The sequence below is a fragment of the Passer domesticus genome, chromosome 4, assembly GCF_036417665.1.
Source record: "Passer domesticus isolate bPasDom1 chromosome 4, bPasDom1.hap1, whole genome shotgun sequence".
NCBI classification, from domain to species: Eukaryota; Metazoa; Chordata; class Aves; order Passeriformes; family Passeridae; genus Passer; species Passer domesticus.
In genome coordinates, this window is record NC_087477.1 from 67,466,567 (window position 1) to 67,489,640 (window position 23,074).

Sequence of the window (23,074 nt, forward strand, 5' to 3'; positions counted from 1 at the left end):
TGAAGAATCCTCTGCTTGCTACAATCCCAGAGCTATACAGCCTCAAAAATAATCTGAAATTATCCTCTTTTTTTTTTTCCTAGAATTTTCACTACAGTAACATACTGCTTCTATGCAAAAACACATTGAACACTTTCAATATTTGGTAAAAACCCAATTTATTATTAATATGACAAAGATGATATATGGTCTCAATCATTAGGCTGCCATATCAGTATGCCTTCTAGCAGTCAAACTTTCTTAAGTGCTCACATATTAACTGCAGTTCCCCTGTACCATCTTGATTTATTTATTTGGAGATATAAATATATATATATATATACATATGTAAATAAATGTAAGTGATTTGGTACATACATTCTTCGAAGCTTTTTGTAGGGGGAGAAAGCTCCAGGAGGTATGACCTTGATTGAATTTTGTTCTAACCGTCTGCAAGAGAATAACAACAACATAAAAATACAACCCGCAAGCTAAACAAGAATCTAAAGTCATAAGAAACTAGAAGGGACAGACTTCACCAAAGAAGACAACTTCTTCTTTCTCCGTATAATTTTTGTTTCTTTCATTACCAAAAAAACCTCAAATCAAAACAAAAAACACAAAAAACCACCCCACCAGAGAACCAGCCAAACCTTTAAACACATAGAGAGTAATATTGTAAATTAAAATAAAATTTTGATCTAATATTTAAAAGAAAACTTATTTTCAGAACATACAAAACTTTTTGAAAATTTAAGAGAGAATTGTCATTAAAAATTTCAATCTTGAATTAACTTAATTTACTCCCAATGTGTTATTCACATATGGCAATTTGCATGGTAATTTTTATTCAGAAATGCCTACAGATTTCTATGAAATAATTGAAATAAGCAAACCATGGGAATGGGGAGAGGAATGTTCCTACAGACCAAATAATAGATGTTACTACCTGCAATAAGGCAACTGCCATGTTTTTAAAGATACACACAATTTCTTTAGATACTGTACACAAAATATTTTCTTTAACATATAATACTAGATTTGCCCAGCCACATTTCTAACTTCTTTAAACAAGTATTTTAATTTCAGCTCGTAGCTAATATTACTGGCCACACTTGCTTTGTATTAATAGTGAGTGTAATTGAAAATTCCAATGCTGTAAAGTGCGAATTTACTGATGGAAACAATTTTCCAATAAGTTTTTGAGCTTGTAGAGGTTTGCCTATGAGAAATCAATGCAGATATAGACCCGTGGCCCAAGTGCCAGCAAGTCAAAAGAGTCAATGATGAGGACACTTAAAAGAGAAGCTGTTTCCTCACACACCCCAGCATATCATGGTTATGGCAGTAAAAATTTCTGCCATGTGGACATAAGAAACTACTATACGAAAAAGTACTACAGGAAAAGCCATAATTATTCAAAATACATTGTATGCTTATTTAATAAGCTACTGCCCTATTTCATGCACAGGTATAAACTCTATGATTAACTTATATAAACACAATGACAAAATCTTCTTACTAAAATTAACCAAAAATCTTTACTGCATTATTCTAACTTTCAAGGACTTTGCCTCAGAATTTAAAGTAAAAGGGCCTTTTTAAATCTAGATGCAGAAATACTGGCCTATTTTTTTTCTTCCTTTTACTCTTGTCCTATTAGCTGTCTTCTGTTTCACTTTTGTTCTGATAGAGACATATGAGCCTCTGTGTGTAGTGTAAATAAAAAACATTTGAGTAAGCTTTTCCAAGAAAATATTCTAACAGAAATTGTTGCTTTTTGTGAAGTTTCTCAAGAGATCATGGTATAGCTGAAGCTTTTTTTTTCTGCCTTCATGAAGTCTCTTTCAGATAGAGATAGTTATATATTTAATAATAACTAATATTCTGGATGAAAAAAAGTCTCAGTTCATCACAACTGTTTTTGGTCCTTTTTAGGAAAATGTTGACACCTCGCTGTAGATTTCAGGTGTATTCTAAGCACTGAAGGGAATCCTATGGCACAGGATGGAAAACTTTTTCCACAAATATGATGCTCATTCATACTCTTTGCCTTGACTGAGCCTTTTGGATCCATGGAACACATTTTGTATCAGAATGGGAGTGCCGACCAGGACAGAAAGGAACACCTAGACACCTGGCTAGATGCAGAAGGAAAACACCTGAATAAGCAAAAACTTGCTGAAGTTAAGGCCAACACCAAGTTAGGCCACACCCACGTATTTTCTGTCCTTACATTAAAATTTCAGCTTAGTGTACCCAGAAAATAAAGATTAGGCATGGTTATCAGCTAAGATAGTTTTTTCACTTAGGTAGCTATAACAGGGAGAGGTAAACCCTCTAGATAACAAAACTTCCTAATTTTAGTAACTGGAAGGAGTTGAGAAACCAAATTAACCCAGCCATGAAGAGTATGGTTGCCATCCATCCATTCCTGTTACACACTCTGTTTGGCAACAACCACTGCCTAACCACCAGGGACAGCCTAACCTGACATTGATCAGATGTGGAGCTCTGAAAACCAGCCAAAGACGGGTCTTGCACAGGGAAACACATAAGGCACATGCAGAGGACTAGAAAGGAGAGGGGTGGTGAAAAGGACAGGGAAGGATTAGGCCATAATACAGAGGAGGTCTTGGATTGCCAGGGAGGGAAGAATGCTTCTGGGTATGTGGGAAAGAGAGAGATATTGCAGTAGCAAGGCTCCAACATGAGGCTATCACAGCCTCATTTATAAAAGCTGTTTATTAGTCCCAAATGTAGAGATTTGTAACCTAGAGCTGGAGGGGCGCCAGTCTACATTCACATATCTGTAAACATATAATGATCTTAACTAGGTAGGATAAAGTATGTAACTTGAGCATTAAATAAATTAGGACACAAAGTATTTTCCAGTTTATTCTCTTACTTTAAAATACATGTTAATTCTATAAACTGAAGTACTTTACAGAATCCGTGTAGGCCATTTTTCATGAGAAGGTGAAATAGCAGATTTCATTTACTACTGTCCAATTTGGCTACAAATTACATGGGCCAAAAACTGAAGAAGGCTTACTACAGCATATTTCTGAAAGCTACCTTCCCAGCAGTTCTAGCACCAATTCACTGGTGACTATGAAAATGAATTTTATTTCAACTTTACTTCCTTTTAGTGAGACATTCACATTCTAGAAGCCAGAATGTGCAGTGCTGGGATATATTTACAATCTCTTCTGGATAAAGGATTTGTTTTAGTAAGATCATCTAAGTATGTATTTTCTTAACTTAAGCCCAAGTGCAGGCACTGAAACACATCACATTTTAGAAAACGAGATTAACATAAAACAAGAAGAATAAGATTATAAAAATAAAAAATCTTTTATACCTCCCTTTGTCTGTAAAGAAAGTAAATCAAATCCACATTTTCAAGCTTTGTTATCCTCTAATTTTCTGCTTTATCTTCACAGAATCAGCTGAATTTCACAGAGTGTAAATTTGTATCCACTATTCCAGAGAAAATCTAATTAGATATATTCCTGTGTCACAAAGTACAGATAGACTAATATCTAAAGAAAATTTGCATTCTACTGATAAAATCCATAGTAATTAAAAATTCCTTTATATTAATGCCCTATAATAAATGAAATATTTTTAATTCTGGAATAGGATGGGTTGTAGATATCGATTACTGAAAAAGTCAGTCATGAAGTGCTTGCAAATGACTTGGCCAGAAGTAGTATTATATCAAAAAGAACTAAAAAAACCTGAGTCAGTATTTTTACATGAAATTTGTATTAAATTTTGTTTACAACAACTCCTTTCAAAGCCGTTCCAGAAGTAATTTTTTATTATGAATGAACATCTACGTATCACAAACAGTGCCTCGGTGGTTTCTTTTTCAAAAGCCACAGTCAATTTTTGTAGCATATTTAATAAGCTAAGATAATGGAGGAAGATGGTTAAGTACACTCTTCATCAAAGCTTGCATTGCCCCATGTAAAAAGGAGTACTCTGCCCACCACCACACAAATGCTAATTAATGCTTTTAATATGAAGTCTCCATCTCCTTTTAGTGTTCACTTCAAAGAAGTCCTGCATCGATACATAAGTGTTTTACTGTCTTTTAATGCTGCCAAACTAGTTGAAACCTTTTTTGAAGACTATTCCCTAATCTCTCCTATCTAGGAAATGTACTGTGAACATTGCTCTTTGGAAATCTTTCCCCTCTGCTTATCACTGCAGACACTGTAATGTACAACCACTTACTATTCTAAGAAACAAAGGTGCTTCTGCAGTTGTGACTTCCAACCTAATCAAATCAAATCAAAGTAGGTCCCCAGCCAGTAGACAGATTCTTCCCACACGGTCCCCAGAGAGCCCTGTGACATGTAAATCACTTGACACTTTCCAGGAGGATGCTGTTCTGTGCTAGAAGCCTGCAGCACACCATTACTGATTACTGCTTCCGCACTTACAGAGACAGACAACATGCTTATTTATACTGACACTCTTAAACTAGCCTCTTTTCCCACCATAAAAAGCCATTTCTGTGAATGACTGCTGCACCAGGAAAGAGGGCAGACTGAGAATGGAGAACACCCTATTCTCTGCAGAATAATTTTTACTTTAAATTGTGCAGATGGGGTACAAGATACTAAGCCCTCTCAGTAGAGAATGGTAAAAAAATGTACACAGAGATGTGATGCACCTAAATGCATGTAAAATGATCAGAGATGTATGAAAAGCATTTCATAATACTAAAGTAAAATAAAATATGAAGGCAAATTAGACATATTTTATAATTAAAGAATCAGAATGTAACATCTTGATTAAGTAAATTTGGATGAAAACATAGTGGCTTTAGCAGTTAATTAAGCTGTACTTTTAATTCCAATGTCTCCTAATTTACAAGAAGTCTTTCAAGAAAGTTGTCAAGAAATCCCAAAAGAATTTTACTACAGAGAGAAAGTGTAAGCTGTGAAATGAGTCTGATGTATTGCACAGATGCTGATTATACATGGTAATAAAATTGACAGCTCTTCTTTGCATTTTCCCCATCTGCTTTTAAAGTAAATGGCAAAAACATCTGTCAAAAAACCAAAAAATAGATTTCAGTGATGGGATTGAGTACAGCTCCTGAATCTGAAGAACTGCAATACACAGCTAACACATCTCTCATCACATGCAACATCTGCCAGATTTTGGGTTTTCTTTGTTTGTTTTTAAAATAAGGAAATGGTAATGATTTCCCTTGCTAGAGGAATCCTTGAGGCTATCAAACAAAGTACCTTTTTTGTCTCTCCATAACTGCACCTCTAGAGTGCTTAAATCTACTAAATGTCACTTCTAGCCTTAGCAGCAGAATTCTGTTGAAATCTGTGATATTACCCACATCTAACAAAACAAAAGATGCATTTTGAATAAGTATGTTACTTCTATTTCTTACGTTCAGGCTCTAAGTTTGTGTATTAATAAATCTGTTTGACAATTTCCTAAATATTTGTATATAAAGAATCACTCTCAATGCTGCCCTAAAGCATGCCAAACTGTTAACATCCAGCCTAATTGTTCTATGAAATATTTCCTCAGGGGATTGATTTTAAATGACAGATGACTCCTTAGTCTGCATTGCATCAAGAAAGTAACAAGAATTGCAATTCTAAAGCTATTAAACAATTAATCTCATTTACTCAAAAGGAAGTCTCAAACCTGCGTTTCATTACAGAATGGGCCATCTCATGCTCTGAACTCTAGAGCATCGCTAATGATGAGGGGCTTGACATTCCTCCACTGTCACAGGTTCAGGTTGTAGCAAAATACACCACTTGTTAAATAATTATTTGCTTAGTACTTTGGCTTCTGTCAGTGCGGCTCCAGTGCAATTAGCCTGAGTCACCCAGAGCCAAGTTAGCCTCTCTAATTAGCCCATTTTTGATGAGAGTTCTTATCTTATACTATCAAATCTAGTCAAGCTGTTCAGATAAGTGTTTTAAATTCACCAAAAAAAAAATAGATACAATCCTGCTACACTCTTGGCTCATCACAAGCAGGGACCTGTCCACCTGTTCTAAAAGAGCAGAAACACTACCTTGAAAATCCCTCCACTGTGTGAGACCAACAGGGTGATAGGAATCCTCACTACCTGCTAAATGATATGTGATCTTACACTATTAATTTGCCACAAACTTAAAAAGGTTTTTAACTGAGATTATGTGGTTGCTTACTTACTATGTATTTAAAAACGTAATTGATGAAGAAACATTTGAATGATGACAAAACATAAAATACTGAAGAGTCATTATCCATGCTTTCCTTTTAAATTACTTCACTCACATAATTGCTGAGAAAAAGTAATCAGAAGTGAAGAGCCACATATGAAAATAAAATCTAAGATTAACAACACCTTTGGAGTGTGGCACAGCTGTCAGAGATCTACAAGGGTTTCTCTGGAAAAGTGACATGGGCCTTCTCCAGCTTCCCTTCATGCTGTATAAAATATTAATTTATTCCATGCTTGAGTTATTTTCTTTCCCTTAGCAGCATTGGAGAGGTCATCTAGGTGCCTCTTCTACTTAACACCCATGAAAAAATGGCACAAAACCCCTAGAGGTGGGATGGCGCTCAGCCTGGCCAGTACCTACTGCTAGTTTCTGGAGAACAGCACTGCTTTCATGTTTCTTGTCTGGTTGTTTCGTTCTGTGTCTCTGTCTTCTCTTGACTCCTGAAATCATCCTGCTGTCTGAATTTAATTAGTTCTCAAGATAGGACACAAGGGTATGAAGAAAGCCAAAGACGTGAACAATGGCAGCACAGAACACAGGCTAATGAGGAACAGATTAGATGTCATACATACAAAAACATCTGACAACTCAAATGAAAAAGCTGTTTTTTTTTGTTTTCCAAAAAGCATAAAGCCGCATGATTTACGGTAATTTTCAGATTAGGAAGATATTTGAGTAAGAGCATGACAAATCATTTCTCTTGTGTGTGTTAAGCAGACAGGATTAGCTACTAAATAGCAAAGCCATCTATTTTTGAAGCAGTAAAATGGAATATGGTTTAGGTTTTGCCCAAGAAATATTAAGGTAGAATACCAAAGATAAGTTGCAGGTAATTCAGTGAAATCTGCATTGGTAAATTAAATATATTAAATTTTATTAAATATTAAGGTGAGGAAATTAATACATCAACAGATTTCTTTAGCACATTTTTAATTGTTCCACTTTTATTCAATACACTGCATTATGGATAATGCATTTTTCATTATTTTCATGTATTTTTTCTGTGTTTATATGTATACATCATATAAAAGATATTTAAATTTTAGCAGATTTCTAAATTTTTGATTAAGCACACAAACCAATTGTTTTCTGTTGCATTGGGAATAACACTGCTTTAACTAAGAAATAATGACCCTCCAAAGACCACAGCAAAGCACAGCAAGAGAACTGTATCATTGACACACAGATGAAGAGTCTAGACAGACGTCAGCGAGTGGCAAATCATAAAACCTTAGTAGTAAAATTAATATATAATATTATGTTCATTTTCATGCAAAGATTTTCAATGTTTATGGCCTTATCTGCAATATTTAGCCAACTAAGCAGTGTAAGGGACTTTTTTAAAAATACAGCCACAGTGCATATTGATACTTAAATTTTATTTTCATGTCAGCTATTTTGCAGCAGATATTTCCATTTCATTAGGAACGTTTTTGGTCCTCCTCCATATGTAAAGCCTTCTCTTAGGAATTCTCATGAATAAGCATGTAAGCAATACATTATAAATATATATTATAAATAATAATATTTAATCTGAAGATTATATACTATTATGATTTGATATAAGCTTTTGGACATAAAAATTGATTAAATTTTAATCAAAACATAAGCAAAAGCTCTAGATTTCACTGAAAATTCAGATTTACTCCATAGTTAATGGGGTAAATCTGATTATCCAGTCCAGTGCATTAGCCAGGACTGATCTTGAAAACATTGGTTTTAGAAGCCTTTGGGTAGGGCAGAACATAAGGAAAAGTTTGAGGAAAAGGACACATGAAGTACAATTGAAGAGAAACGTTTATAAGAAAAGTTAATTTTAATATCAGGACGACTATTTGAAGCTGATCAAAAGCCTGGAGTGTTAGAGTAAGAGCTGAGAAAATATTAGCCAGACCACATGAATTTATTAAGGGACATTTAGTTACTTATGTGTCTTTCAACACACTTTATTTTAATCCAGCACTTTCTGAAAATTCAAAACACGACAGTTTTCTGGCTTCCTACTGACCAAAGTATGTATCACTATTCATAAGCAAATGAATGCTATAGCAATTACTTTAACTTTTCATCCATAAGTAGACATCATCTTTTCATTTGACACATGCAGGTGAAGAGCCATGTGTGAAAATAAAATCTTAGATAAACAATGTCTTTGGAGTGTGGCACAGCTGTCAGCATTTGTTATGAGAGCAATTAAGAAAAGATCTCGATAAAACAGAAAAGTTGAAAAAAGAGCCGTAAGAATAATTAAATTATTTTGAAATATTTTATAATGAAATCAAAGAGATTTATCTATTTCAGGTATTAGCTGTTATTATCTATTTCAGGTACTATCATCAGAATGTTAATATATATTTTTTCAAAACCAGAAGACACAGTTATAGAGAACTCTTGCAAACTACTCAAAAGCAATATATTGTAAAGACCAGTGACTATATTAACATATGCATATATACAAGCAACTTGGAAAAACCGTTCCTTGCTGGATGTGCAAGATTCTGGCTTAACTGTTTAAGAGGTAAATCACATGTATGAACTGACATTCCAATTCCTAAGAAGACAAATGTTTTGATTTAAAAACACAAACCTAACTCAGAAAACCAATAATCAATTTAATGCCTTGCAACTTATTGAATCCTCTCCATAGTATTCCTCATCCTTTTCAGGCTACAAAGATGCAGGGTTTGCTCTCATTTGTGTCCTGCTGCATAGACAGACAAATCATGCTTTGGGCTGTTAAAAATAGAGAAGGCTGCCTTATCACTGAAATTTCAGAGCTCTCCTGCTATGATTTTCTTTAAAATGTCTTCAGTAAATGCTCCTAAACCATCTCCAGGTGACTTTTCTCCATAAAGGGTCATCCTTACATCTTTGCATCTTGATGTAAGAGTCTCTCTGTTCAATTGCTATTTATTTAAGGCTGCATCTTGGACTTTTACCTAATGATTAATTTTAAAAGGCAACAGAAATGGTGAAACTGCACACATGCCAAGCATCACTGGGAAAGATACAGACACAGAGGTCCCAGTACTCAAATAAAACTCCTCATGTATGCAAAGCACTTCCCCAGTGTCTGCAGTGTGATCAGACCACTTTATCTTGGTTAAGTCCATCTGTCAAAATCAGTTCTGCCAGATTTCATTTCCTTTCCCCTTTTTTCCTCTTCTTTTTCTTCTTTCTCTCCTTTCACTTCCTTTTTTTCTCCCTTCTCCTTTAATATAATCTGTTACTGTGAGAAGCAATCTCAGAAGTTTTTAATCCTGCTTAATTTCAAACAGCTCACAAAGATGTAGTTGAGCACTTGGCATAACACACAATCATCAATCAACACTTACGAAAACAAAGTATATAAGAAAGTATATAAGAAAGAATGAGATGGGAAGATGAAGACATGAAGAAAAATAGCCAGAAATCAGGATGGTAAGATAAGAAAAGACTGGGAGAAAAAGTTAGGGAACTCATGGAAAATGTAAATAAAGTTGTTATTAAACAACTGCACAGTTTCTACTTTTGTTATCCAAACATTATAAAGCTCCATTCACATGAAACAAAAACTTCATCTTGAAGGCCATAGTAATAAGAAGTCAGGGGCCTTTCAGTGCATTGGATTGTGAAGGGGAACCTTTAAAATCCCTGACTTTCATATGTTTCTTTGTTTGTTTTTTTTCACGTATTATGTGATTTAGGGTCTTTTCTGCCTGTTACGAAGACTAGAATTATCTATAAAACTGTTTTCCTTATTTAACAGTGCCACCCTCCAGTCATCCCCCCCTCCAGCAAACCTCCCTCCCACACAAAATACCATGGTACTGATGCTATCCTTCTGAAAAAGAAAAATAATTTAATTAAACCCTTCCTTTGATTAATGATTTTTTTAATATTAAAAAAGTGAAGGAACAATCAATTTAATTCTGTGGTCTTTTTTCTTAAATAGTCACCATTTGTACAAATTTATGGTCATTAGTACAGGTACTCCTTCCCCCGCTTCCCCCTCTGCCATCCCTTAGTAACACTTATTGCAGTTCTATTTATTTTCTCTTACCCATAATACTACAGTAAGGAAAGAAGTTTTAGAACCACTTTGACAGGTTCAAGACATGGAGGAGAAAGAAAATCAGAAGAATATAAGAGCAGCTTTTTCATGAAGGGAGGTCTAGCTCATTAATGGCTTTTTGGCCTCTTTTGAAATAAGAGCCTGTCACAGCACACTGGGATAAGGTACCAGTACAATTAATAGAATTGCTGCTGGGTTGCTATTTGTAGGGTTTCTCACAGTCTGTTTGAACACGTGGCAAAAAAAGAGTCTCTATTCAAAGGGAACCAGAATTATTTCTGCCGATCATTCTCAAAGAATTTTCAGAAGGTGAATCCTTCTGAAATTAAACCAAGCCAAAAGAGATTAAAAGTGGTGAAAAACTAAAACATGGAAGGAATGCCAGCATAGAGGCTGATAAATGCTATTGCCATTAGAAACGCTATAATTTCTAGCACCAATTAAAGTAATAGTTTTGAACCCTAATAACATTTAATGCCTTTAATACATGAACTGCATGACAAAGGAGGAAAGCACTAGGTGTGTGAAGTCACTTAAGTTGGTTAACAGATTGAACATGCCAATAAAAGGGCATCTCTTAAACATTTCTGTAAAAGGAGAGTGGTTCTAACAAAAAATCTAAACCAACTCAAATTGTGATGTTTGAGATGAATTAATGAATAATGTATCATGCTATGCTTAAGTCAGTCAAAAAAAAGGCTGAAGTAAGGCATACTGAATAACAAAAGTTGGAAGAGTATTCGTATTATTTATGGGCACTCTATTTTGCCTCACAATGTCACAATACAGACATTAAAATAACAGGTCTATGGGAAATTTTTTTAAGTTCTCAAAATGTCTTCTGCATGTTACTCATGGTATGAAATCTATTAATTTGAACCAGAGACAAAGGTGTATCTGTGCACCCTTTTAATTTTTGTGCTTTCTGTAGAATTCATAGAAGTGAATAGGTGCTCTAAAACTGGAGGAGTTTTGGTGCTCAATAATTTTTTTCAAAATACATGTAAAATATGAACTATTTATTTCTCAAATATTATCACATTGATTGGATAAATCCTGAAAAGTTTAGGTATTCTTATACCTTATAACTTATAGTCTGCATGTGAGTTTATTTAGATAATAAAGCAAGGATTAATTTTGGAGAAAGGGTGTAACTGGTACAGATACAATTGTACTAAGTCAATACAGATTAAGAATTACATTTACTGAGATGCTGAATACTTCATTTTGCTCCAAGCTTTATCAAACAGAGGGGAAAAATAGAGGACACCACAGGTTTTATTCTCCTTCCATTTTCACTGGCAGCTACTTGGAGATAAGCAGTCCTGTTTCTGAAGGCATCTTCCCAAGAGGCACTTGGCAGACAAAGCACTGCCTGCTGACTGCCTGTGTGCAGCAGGAATTGCTGCTTCCAGCCAACTGACTTCTGTACCAACTGAGAAGTCAGACAGAGAGTATGACTAAATCGGCTCAGCAACACCCTGACAGTCACCAGCAAATCCGAGTACACTGGAATGAAACAGCATTTTGGAACTGGCTCTGCCTCCTCCTGCTCCCACCACCACAGAACGCCCGCTCCTTCCTCAACCACTTTGGCTTCCAGTGCCGAGTATTCTTCTCAGTGGTTCAGGCTATCACAGCAAACTCAGAGACAGAGAGGCTCCAGTGCTGTGCAAGCACACACTCTCCTTGCCAGCTCTGCTGCAGAGGCAGTAGCCATCAGCCTGAGAAGACAGTTCCTAATGTCTTAAAACAGCATTCCAAGACAGTAGAGCTATCAAGGCAATGTAAAGCACATCAGTACTAGAATAAACAAAAAGCCTTTTCTTGTACTTTTCCACAGAGAGCTAACTCAGAGCTTCAATGTGCAAAATTTTATTCAATGGAAACTGCTGATGTATAACAGTTAAGAAATTAAATACTCCATTTAAAGGGTTATTTTTTTTTAAACACTATTTAGATACAAGTTAATTTAACAAACCTCTAGGGGAAAAAAAAACCCATACAACTGTCAACATGGAATATACACTTAAAACCCATGATTTCATTCTACTTATCAAAAGGGTAAAGAATAACAACATTATTAGTACTGCTTGGTTTTATACAGCATTGTTCCAAACAGACTGACAATGTAATGAATTCAAAGTATTCTTGTGCAGAAACAGATCAGAAATTTTTTTTCAAATAAACTTAAGAAATCAGTGTTTCATAGGGTACTGAGGTGTTGATTGAGGTCAAGGTTTCCACAGAGAGAGAGAACAGCAGAAATTGACAGGGAACTTAGCAAAATGTCACAAAACCATGAGCTTGTGTTCAAGACAAACTTCAAAAGAACCTCAAGAAGAAAAAAAAAAGGAACTCTAGATCTTTTAAAAGTAAATATGGATTATATTCTTATTAAAAATAATCTTCTCCCCATGTAAGAACAAGTAAGTAAGAGGCAGAAATAGGTGGAAAAATAAAATCTTACAAAAATAAGTTGTCAGATTTTAAACACCTCTATAAAAGAGGGTTGACAATAAAGTTTAATGTCAGCTTCACAGGAAAATGTTATTTATATGAGATACAATAAAGAAAGGACAAAAGGATGGAAAGATGTAAGCACCAGAGGTGTTTGTGTACCATGAAGCTGGCTGAAGCACAATATGACAGGATGGTGGTACTCAGCACAGGATTCCTCAAATGCAGCTCATAAACAGGAGAGAGGGGGCAGAGAAATATATTCAGAATAAAGGAATTCAAAAGTATTGTGGATTTTTCTAATGTCTCTATCAATAAAGTAGGAAATGTTCAGATGAAAATACAGAAAAAGGAAAAGTACTGAAAAGACTGGACAATATTTGGTGCAGGAAAATTAGAAGTATAAAGCTAATTTTCTTGCAGTGTGCACAGGAATCTGGTAGCATTATAATGATGACTGAATAAATAATAATTTGGCTGTTAAAGCATGTATGTCCTTCAGAAAACAACAGGGAGCCAGCACATTTCTCTTTCCCCCTCTTGCTGAGAACTGGGGAGCTCCTGCCAAAGCACGTGCTCAGAACGGTGATGGATGTAGTGAAGCCATGTGTGTGGGAACTGCAGAGTGATGGGGAAACACAGAGCTCACTGCACCCTCTGCCTCGTGCTCAGCAACTCCCAGTGCTCCTCCGTGACAGCACGGGCTCAGCTCTTCAAGTGTTTACTGTCAGCTACCATTTTGGCATACTGACAACATTATTGCCTAGGAAATAAGTAAAAGCCAGATTATTTTGTGGGATACAGTCATTCTTTTCAATCTAATCTCAAGGGGTTGCTATAAGCAACAGTTGCAGAGGACTTCTTTAAAGAATGAAGCTTTAGAACACTTATTGTATGATAACAATACTGGAATGTCAAAATCTTCCTGCAAGTTAAATTTAGTTAAAAGCAGAGAGGACTGAAGTCTTTCATAGAGCAGCTTTAAAATGAAAACGTGATATACAACCTGATTCAATGTTAGATATGTCTGTGGATGTGATAATAGGATTACATTTACTAACTTCTTGTTCCTGACAAAATCTTAACAGCTAAAAAAAAAAAAAGGCCTAGGGCTCTGCAGGGCTAGTTCAAGTTAAAACATGGTGCAACATGTACAGGCAATTAAGTAATGCAAGGGATTATTAGGTTGCAAAAGGCAAATGAAAGAAAACTAAAATTCTTTTAATAAAAACCTGATGATTCACTGTCATTTGGAATATTATATTCAACTCTGGTCATTGAAGATAAAAAACAAGTTACAAAACAAGTAATTCAGAGAAATAAGAGGAGATTAATTAAGACATGGAAGGTTTTGGCATCCTAAAAGACTGGAACATTATTTCAGAGAAGAGACAAATGAAGATGGAATGCAAAATAGAAGGTGACACGGCAAATTATGTATGTGACTGCATTTTCCTTCCTTCTACAAAGACAAAGAAACTTTATGAAACTTTAAAAAACTGTATTTTAAACTGGAAGAGTTTGAGCACAACTCCCTCCACCAAATTTATTCTGTTAACATGAAGATGTAAACACAGTAGGATTTAAAGAAGATTGGATACTTAAAAGAAAACCCTTTTTTTTCCCCTGAAAGTTTTGCTAATTTTCAAGTTTCTGAGCAACCCAACATATATTGGGAGCAAAGAAAATATTTGTGCTACTGGTATTTTGTTTCTGAAGTTCTACACTTCTGTTTCTAAAATATTCTTTAGGGACAACTGATGTGGGCCATTGGCCAGGGTGGAGTGCTGGTTTGACGCAGTCTCAGAATTCCCTCACTTCTTTATTGGTAAAACCTTTTTCACTCCATAAACCACTCACTTTCCAACCTCTTCTTTCTCATTCTCTTTTATGCTATAAAGCTAAATACACCTTCCATACATGAGAATCATAAGACATCTATCACTAATTGTTATCTTCACACTAAAGCAGTAAGTGTAGCATAAAGCTTTCTCCATATAACCAGCAAATTGTATTTGTCAAAACTTTAATCCTCTTCAACATACTGATAAGTAAACAGAAACAATCCAATCCTGTGATTCTCAGCAAATACCTGATTCTTTAATTGAATTATTCCAATCAGTTTATCCCTCAGTTTCAAAGTCCGTCCTTCCTTCCTTCCTTCCTTCCTTCCTTCCTTCCTTCCTTCCTTCCTTCCTTCCTTCCTGCCTTCCTGCCTTCCTGCCTTCCTGCCTTCCTGCCTTCCTGCCTTCCTGCCTTCCTTCCTGCCTTCCTTCCCTTTTCTTTCCTTCCTTCCCTTTTCTTTCCTTCCCTTCCACTCAACAGGAAAGTGTTATTTTTTCTGTGATAAGGTCAGCCTACCAATGGTTCAAATCATGCCTTGTATCCCATTCTTCGGAGTTACTCGAAATCTGTCACTGAAGTTCAGTTCTGTCACCACACCAACATTCACTGGTGTGCATCTGTTTAATGCAAAATGATTACTAAAATTTGATTTTCTAATGTTCAATCTCTTCTTCCACCTCCTGAGCAAAATATTGCGATCTACATTTTATTTAGCCAGAACCTATGAACTAGATAAAATACAGACAGGCAACAGATATTTTACACTGTATCAGTATGAACTATATACATTGTACATATATATATAAACACACATAGATCTTTATATTTTAATGGATTATGGATCTCAGAATGAGAAAAAACTTCACTCTGGAAACCAAATGATGTCTAGCCTAGCAGGAAACACTGAGCACCAGTTTGCAATCTATTAAATGCTTAGCCTAACACTGAAGGTGTTGTTACATGGTTACTTTTACTCTCCAAGACAATAAACTGCTGAAAAAGGTAGCATTCCATGCTAAAAACTCAAGAGCATTTCTTACATATCTAAGAAAAGTATAGTGGAAAAAAGTCTTCAGTGTCTGTAATCCAGTGGTTAGCATCAGAAATATAGTGAGGAATAATTTACACATACTCCCTACTTCTTTCTTGAATTATTTTTCCTCTGTGCACATAGATGCACTTATGCAGGTGAAAATGTTGGTATACAGCTCATTAAATAAAAAAAAGCCAGTTCTGTGTAGCCTTCCTGGCCACTGTAAATGGATTTTATGAAAGAGTAACTTTATTTGCAAGCAGAGGTTTTTTTCTGAGAGTGGTAAAAGGTAGAAGTGTTTGTGTTATACAGCTGAAGGACTGTATTGGATCATGTAGGGTTAACCAGGTAAGTATTAACAACAGTAATAATGAACTGACAGATGTGGTTATTATTCACATCCTAAGAAGAAACCAAAGTAGTTCCAACCCTGTAATGTTCAAAACCACAGGTCAGGTATCAACAAGCCAGTTAAAATTTCATTGTGGAGCCCTAGTTTTAAACATTTAAGATCATCTTGTATCATTAAAATACTCAAAAGCTTTTTATTCAGAATATTTTCTCCAACTCATTTACTTCTAGTCAGGCCTCACTTACCAGGTTGTCATCACAGCTATTTTCCCACTATTTCCCTGAAGGGAACTCCCAATTTCCCTTCCAAAACACTGCCCCTGCTGATCCCAGAAAAGGTGTTCATGCTGCTGTGCACCTGCCCATCTTGTCACCAAGTTCACCTTTTGCTTTTGCAGCTCACCTGCAACGCAGCAGTAACTTACTTACTGAGCCCCCACAACCTCTCAGCCACGTTGCTTTTGGAGCCTGTGGGCCCCTCAGCGCCTTTGCTATGACTCTGCTCTGCAGTCAGGACGTGGCAGTACTTTTTGTATATGACATGTCATGGGACACCACCAGTGATCATGTTCTTCTTTACACAGGTATAAAGTATTAACACAATGACTACATTTTACTCTTGCCTTCTCAGATTACTCTCTGAGGATACTGTTTAAGCAGAACGCTTATTACTGGTGGTGTGGATTGCTGATCTTTCATGCAAAGATACTCCTCTCTAGTAGGAAGTCTGATGAATAAAGTAACTGAAGGTGAGTGGCACTAGTGGCAGCTAAGCCTCACAAAGCTGCTCACTCACCCCTGCCACAGGAGGATGGGGGACAGAATCAGAAGGCTAAAACTTCAAAAAAATCATGAGCTAAGACAAAGACAGTTTAACAGGGAAAGCAAAAGCTGAGTGCAAGAAAAGCAAAGCAAAGCACTGAATTCATGCGCCACTTCCCAAGGGCAGGCAGGTGTTCAGCCATCTCCAGGAAAGCAGGGCACTGTCACATGTAACAGTGACTTGGGAAGACAAACACCATCACTCTGAACCTGCCACTATTCTTGTTCTTCCCCCAGCTTATAAACTGAGCCTGATGCCACATGGTATAGAATATCCCTTGGGTCAGCTGGGGTCAGCTGGGTCCCCTACCAACTCACCATGCTTTCCAGCCTCCTCTGGTGGAGCTGGGTGAGCAGCAGAAAAGGCCTTGGTCCTGTGTAAGTACTGCTCAGCAGTACCGAAAAGATCTGTTTTATCAACACTATTTTCAAATGCAAAACATGGCCTCGTACCAGCTACTATGAAGAAAACTGATCCTATCTCAGCCAAGACCAGCACAGAAAGCAACCCTGAAGGCAATAGGCTTTAGAATCTTCAGTGAAAAGCCATTCACTTGTAGAAGAACAAGAATTCCCAAACTATTTTAAAATAATTCAGAATGCAGTTTACTCATGAAATATGAGTAGCACATAAAAAAATAACTCATAAGATAGCATAAAGGTCTTAAATGCTGTCATACAACTGCATATTCATTTTTATATCTGAGGTTGAAGGTATATATCAAAATTCCTATCCTATATAATGCATAAATATATATAAATCACAAAAACTGATACATAGGAAAAAAATGTTTTCTGTAAGTTAATAGAAAATAATAGATTACACACATTTCAGTGATGGTTTCTGGAAGGTTTGTTGGGATTTCAGTAAGGCCTTTCCCACGACAGTCAACAATGTTGTTGCTACAGGTGCATGCAGTAGGGCAGTGCAAGACACTGCAGGATGGAGCCATAAAGGACTGGTGACCTGCAAAAGAAAGCACATTTTACACTTACTTGAAAAATTTAAGACAGAGTTTCTAAAATCAACTTTGTAGCCTATCAGTACTTTCAAACTAAATTTATTTGAACACACATTTAATACTAACATGTTGATAAAACACAGAGAGGTGAAAGATAAATGCTCAACTATTGTGACAGCAGTACATAATTTTTCAACTTCTTTAGCAACAGCTATTCAAAATCATCTCATTTAAGAAGACTGTGATCCATTTTTCATATATATATTATTTATTGTATGCTATTGAAAACTAATTACTGATTTATTTAATTTTCAGAATGTTGTTAAAAAAATGTATGTCAAGAGAAATGAACAAACTTTGCTATGAGCACTGAGGTGACCTGCCAGTTTTGTTCTGTTCCACAAATATTTCCTTGAAAATGGTCCTTCAGTTATATATTACTTATAGATAATTTTGGAGTTTTCATTCATTTAATGACATTTTCATTCAGTCACACAAAACTACATAGAAGTTTTGACTTCACATCTCTCACTCTGTTTTAGCTCAGCAGACTTCTTCCTCCCACAATCTGCCATTCTTACTAACTCAGGTGGCTATCTTACATGAATTCCCCCTGATTTCTTAGTGTCGTATGTTAAAGTAAAAATTTTAAATTGCATTTAAACTTTGTAATTCCTTATTTAGATATGCTTTAGAAATTATTTCCCTGCAAAAAGATAGACGGCACATTTTATAATACATTAACGGACTCATTCGTCTATCAACTAAATGATACAGAACAGTTGTTTCATAATGATACAGAAAGACATAAAGAGATGAGAAAGGCCTCACACTCTTTTCTTTCTTATAAAAAGCTAGAAACTGTTTTAATATTCTCAAGGAAAAAAAGGAACAACTTCTTGACTATGAAGAATTTAACTTAAGATCTGTCTCACAAAATTTAATGTCATATATCAATATAGGAAGGGTACACTGATAATGTAAGTTGCAGCCAGTGCTGTTCCCACTTAAAACTTCATATAACAACTGTCCAAGTCCTAAATTGCCGAAAAGATATTGATGCCAGGTTGGATGGGTCTTTGAGCAATCTAGTCTGGTGGAAGGTGTCCCTGCCCATGGCACGGGAACTGGAAGATGATATTTAAGGTCACTTCCAAGCCAAGCATTCTTGATTCTCTGAGACAGAATTTTACAATATAATAATTTGACTTCAGATTTACGTTTACGTGTTACATAAGTACAAACAATAATCAAGTTAAAACACACATACTATTCTTTTTATACTACCAGGAAGGAAAGGTTTAACCTACCTTTATTGAACAAAAAATACAGTGATTCAGAGAGAAAACAGGGTTATTCCCCTTGCTAATAATCAGCACTATAATGATCAAGTTATAAAACTGTTCTTGACATCCCGGTTCTGCAGCCATAACGTTTACATGTAAGATGTATGAAATTATCTGTTTGGAGCCCCTTTAAATGTACATAAAGTCACAATTAGTGACAAGAATACTGTTAGCATTTGCCATGCGAAGATAGCAGTGCTTTACACTTCAATGTCAGAGGCTATTTAATAAGGACAGAACATTGTGCCCTCCATAAAACTCTTTTAGATACGTAGATCTGTGAAAATTTTGGCATATTTGGCAATAGGCTTCTAGGGGCTTGCAGAAAATCAACCAGTAGGAGAAACCCTACTGAACCACTGAAAAGACAGCAATATTTCAGCTGGTTTTTAATGTGCTTGGCAAAAATTGAAACAGTAGACAAAATTTACGGAAAATTTTCAATCTGAGTGTAAAAACATTTAAATAAGAAAGATAAACTTGCCTTCTTCCTCATCTAGAAGATACAAATAAAGGAAAAAAATTGAATAGAGAAAATGTGATTAGTAATGAACTGTTAGTCATTTAATTATTTCATATAAAAATAACCTTACACATTAAAGCATAACAATAAAATTCAGAAAGTTACTTAGGGATACAGAGTAATATTTAAAAGTTGGAAGATAACAACAAGTATATACCTGTACATTTTTTTTTTAAAAATCCTTATTACTAATAGGTTTATGTTCTCAATCAGAGAATGTAATTTTTTTTTAATTTATGGTATTTCTCCCCCACAATTATACTTTTAGAAGGCTACCAAATCTACATGAATGCAATATTTACGCAAAATTTGCAAGGACACGAGCACCCCCACAAATACCAATAAAAACAATTAGGCTTTTCTTAATAAGCATTCACGCTGGGATTATGCAAAAGCCAGCAGTCAGCCCCGGGGTGTCAGCAGGTGTGGCTGGAGGCAGGACGGGCTGGGCGAGCCCGTTTCTCTTACCGCTGCAGACAAACTCGCGCTTCTGGACCTCGGCCACGTTGTGCCCGCGGAGGTGCGACGGGCCCATGCACTGCGTGTAGAGCCCCACGCGCGGCCGCTGCCGCAGCCAGTCGGACAGCCAGGCCAGGTGGCAGTCGCAGTACAGGTTGTTGGAGTGAAGGCGGCTGCATGGAACCAAAGACGGCAACACCCTCCAGTTAGGAAGAGCAAACAGGAAAGCCACCAGTTTGCCCAGCCCTCCCTTCAGCAAGCAACTCTACTGGTTTGTTAATAAAACTTGTTAATGAGGAACTTTTTACATCTTTCATTGAAAGTCCTGGAGTTAGAAGTTATAAAATAAAACTATGCAAGCAGCAAAATTACTTTTTGTTTGCGGTCTAATTAACGAGAAGAAAAAAGTAGGCTTCCTAACAATTCAACTTTTCTGTAGTTTCCTGTTCCTTGTCTAAAAGAAAGACACAAATATACAAAAGCTTGAAAGATGACATAGGACTTTTTAGTCCAGATCTCCATAAATATTGAGTAAGACAAAAATATCTCAAGAAAATTGCCCTAGAGTGGTAATACTATAATGTCAGAAAAAAAGGGTTAATAAAAGATTTTGTTTCCAATTAGATGTATCTGTAAGTCTGGCCATTATTAGTCTCTATAGAAACAGCCTGAAAGATCCCTTTAGCAGGTCATACTCATTTTCTGCTGAACAAGATAGAGTAATAACTCAATATAAAGCACCTTCTTTCACATCTCTTTTCTGATTTCTTCTCTGGATGTTAAATAGCAGAAAATGGGATTAGCTGCTTTTGGCTGCTAGGGATCTACACTTTAAGCAATCCCTGAAATTAATTAAAAGACCAAATGGAAGCAAGTGATGGAATTAAGAAAGTTGTTCCTTTGCTGGTGTGGTCTGACACAAGACGATGGCTCCTTGCCAAGTGGCAAAAAGCACTTTGCCATTGATAAAATATCAGACAAATGTATTCACTAAATTAGGTAAAATACTCTTCTCTGGCTCTTACATTTTCTTTAACTACCACAAAGGATGTCCACAGCTATAAATCAAATCGTTACTCAGAATCATCCATAACAGGGACATGTCATTTTGGTCCTTTTAAGCTGAGGTGCTCATTCCTAATGAAATAACTGGAAGGGAAGTTCAGGAAATTCAGAATGCAGACGAAGAGTCTAACTAATCCATTAGAAAATAAATCTGCAAAGCAACATGAAATGTGTAGCCAACATAAAATAAAATATTAAGCAACACCTTTTTGCCCCATAAATGACTAGAAATTAAAGCAAATATATTTTCCTGTACTAATTCTTGGGTGGGTGCTATGCAAATACAGCTCACAATACAGTGCACACATTCATCACAATCTGTGGCCAGCTGTAGGCATGAAGACCATTGCAAATCAGAATTAATACCACTAAAATCAGTATAGTTATACAAGCATATTCTGACTGCAAATGGGATGTCACAGCTATAATCCAGGATTCTGTGTGTCCAGTTTATTTTGTTTCTAAAATATATTTTCAAAAAATGAAATATCTTAACCAAAGAAAATGTAAATGTTATTAATTTGATTAATTCTATTTTATGGTTCAAAACAGAAACCGTATTTGTAAGTTCAAAAAAAGTACAGATTGGACATTTTCAAGACTCAGGCCTGAAAGAACAGAATTAAATTCCATTATCAAACTCTATCTGAGGTTACCAAAAGCCCATGGTCAGCATTGTTTAAGTACTCTCATATTTGTCCAAGCAAGAATAGTTGCAATTCTGTTATGGAATCAACAGAACTACTCACCTGAGTGAAGTTCTTCAGTTACAGGCCATATGTTAACCTGGGTGAATAGTCTTACTGATTTCAGAGCAGTAGTGCAACCCAACAAGGGTAAAAGAAACTAGACTGTTTTTTTGTAATTCTTTAACACTAACAGCTACTCTTGAGCTCTGACAGAAACATCCCATTCATTCTTAATTCCCACGTCACTGGAAAATCTGTTTAAAAATGAGTCTCTGGACCAAACGTGGTTTTGCCAGTCAACACAACCTAGATTTATTTGTAGTTAGTATAAAAATACCAAAACATAATTCCAGCCCATAGGACTTGCATACACAGACAGTCTTTTCACTGTGCTTTGTTTTAGAAGTCTGAAGTGTTCCTCTGACAAAGTCATAACCTCTAAAAATGGGAACCTTATTGTAAATGCTGACACAACTTTAATTATAATAGCACTACCGGATGATGCTATAATTTTATGTTACAAAGAATGTTGGCAAGCCAGTTTAGTTTAATTAGGTCTGCTAGCAGTACAGTAATAAAAGCATAAAGATTTCCCATTTATCACATCTGACAGTCAATCAAAGAATCTCCAATGTTCCAAAATGAAATGTGACCCATTCAAAAGCTCAAAGTAAAACAAATCTTTGACTTTCAAAAAGCATCAATTTATTTCTTTATATAGCTGTAATGTGTAAGAAGAATTCCCCCGCCCTCGTCTTTTTTTGGCGAGAAGGTGAAGCTTTTCTGTCACTGAATACAGCACTATGGAAATCCCATTTGGGAAGAGGCCATGAAACTGATTTAAATACTTATTCATTTCATATCCTAAAAAAGCTGATGGAAAAAGGATACAACTTCTTTATTTCCTGAGCCCTACATGTAGCTTTGGGGTCACTTGTCAGGTTTACCTTTCAGAATGAGCTTCCACAGACACACACACAGACTTCACGCTCCTCAACCTCATGAGACATCAATATTCCTATTTGAGCTTATGCTTGCTTTGCCTGTATATGTATTGATAGATCCCTGACAAAACTTAATAGGAGTGAAAAAAAAAAATGGCAGCCAGTTTCAGTGGGACTACTCACAATGTTCTGAGTTTGGGCATATGGTTGAAACTTGCCACGGATAGTCGAGTGATGTTGTTATTGTTGAGAGTGCTGCAAAGCCAAGAAAAAGTATATTAA

General features: G+C 35.9%; 1 protein-coding gene across 13 annotated transcripts in view; it reads right to left on the minus strand.

Annotated features, from left to right (window-relative positions):
• Positions 1–23,074, minus strand: part of SLIT2 (slit guidance ligand 2) — a 256,464-nt gene that overhangs the window by 71,834 nt on the left and 161,556 nt on the right. For all 13 annotated transcript variants that reach the window (XM_064418540.1, XM_064418528.1, XM_064418530.1 and 10 more), the window contains exons 7-10: positions 22,976–23,047; positions 20,104–20,267; positions 17,633–17,771; positions 358–429 (exon numbers count right to left, since the gene is read on the minus strand). In XM_064418540.1, the coding sequence (XP_064274610.1) occupies positions 358–429; positions 17,633–17,771; positions 20,104–20,267; positions 22,976–23,047 (447 nt within the window). The remainder of the gene's footprint in view (positions 1–357; positions 430–17,632; positions 17,772–20,103; positions 20,268–22,975; positions 23,048–23,074) is intronic.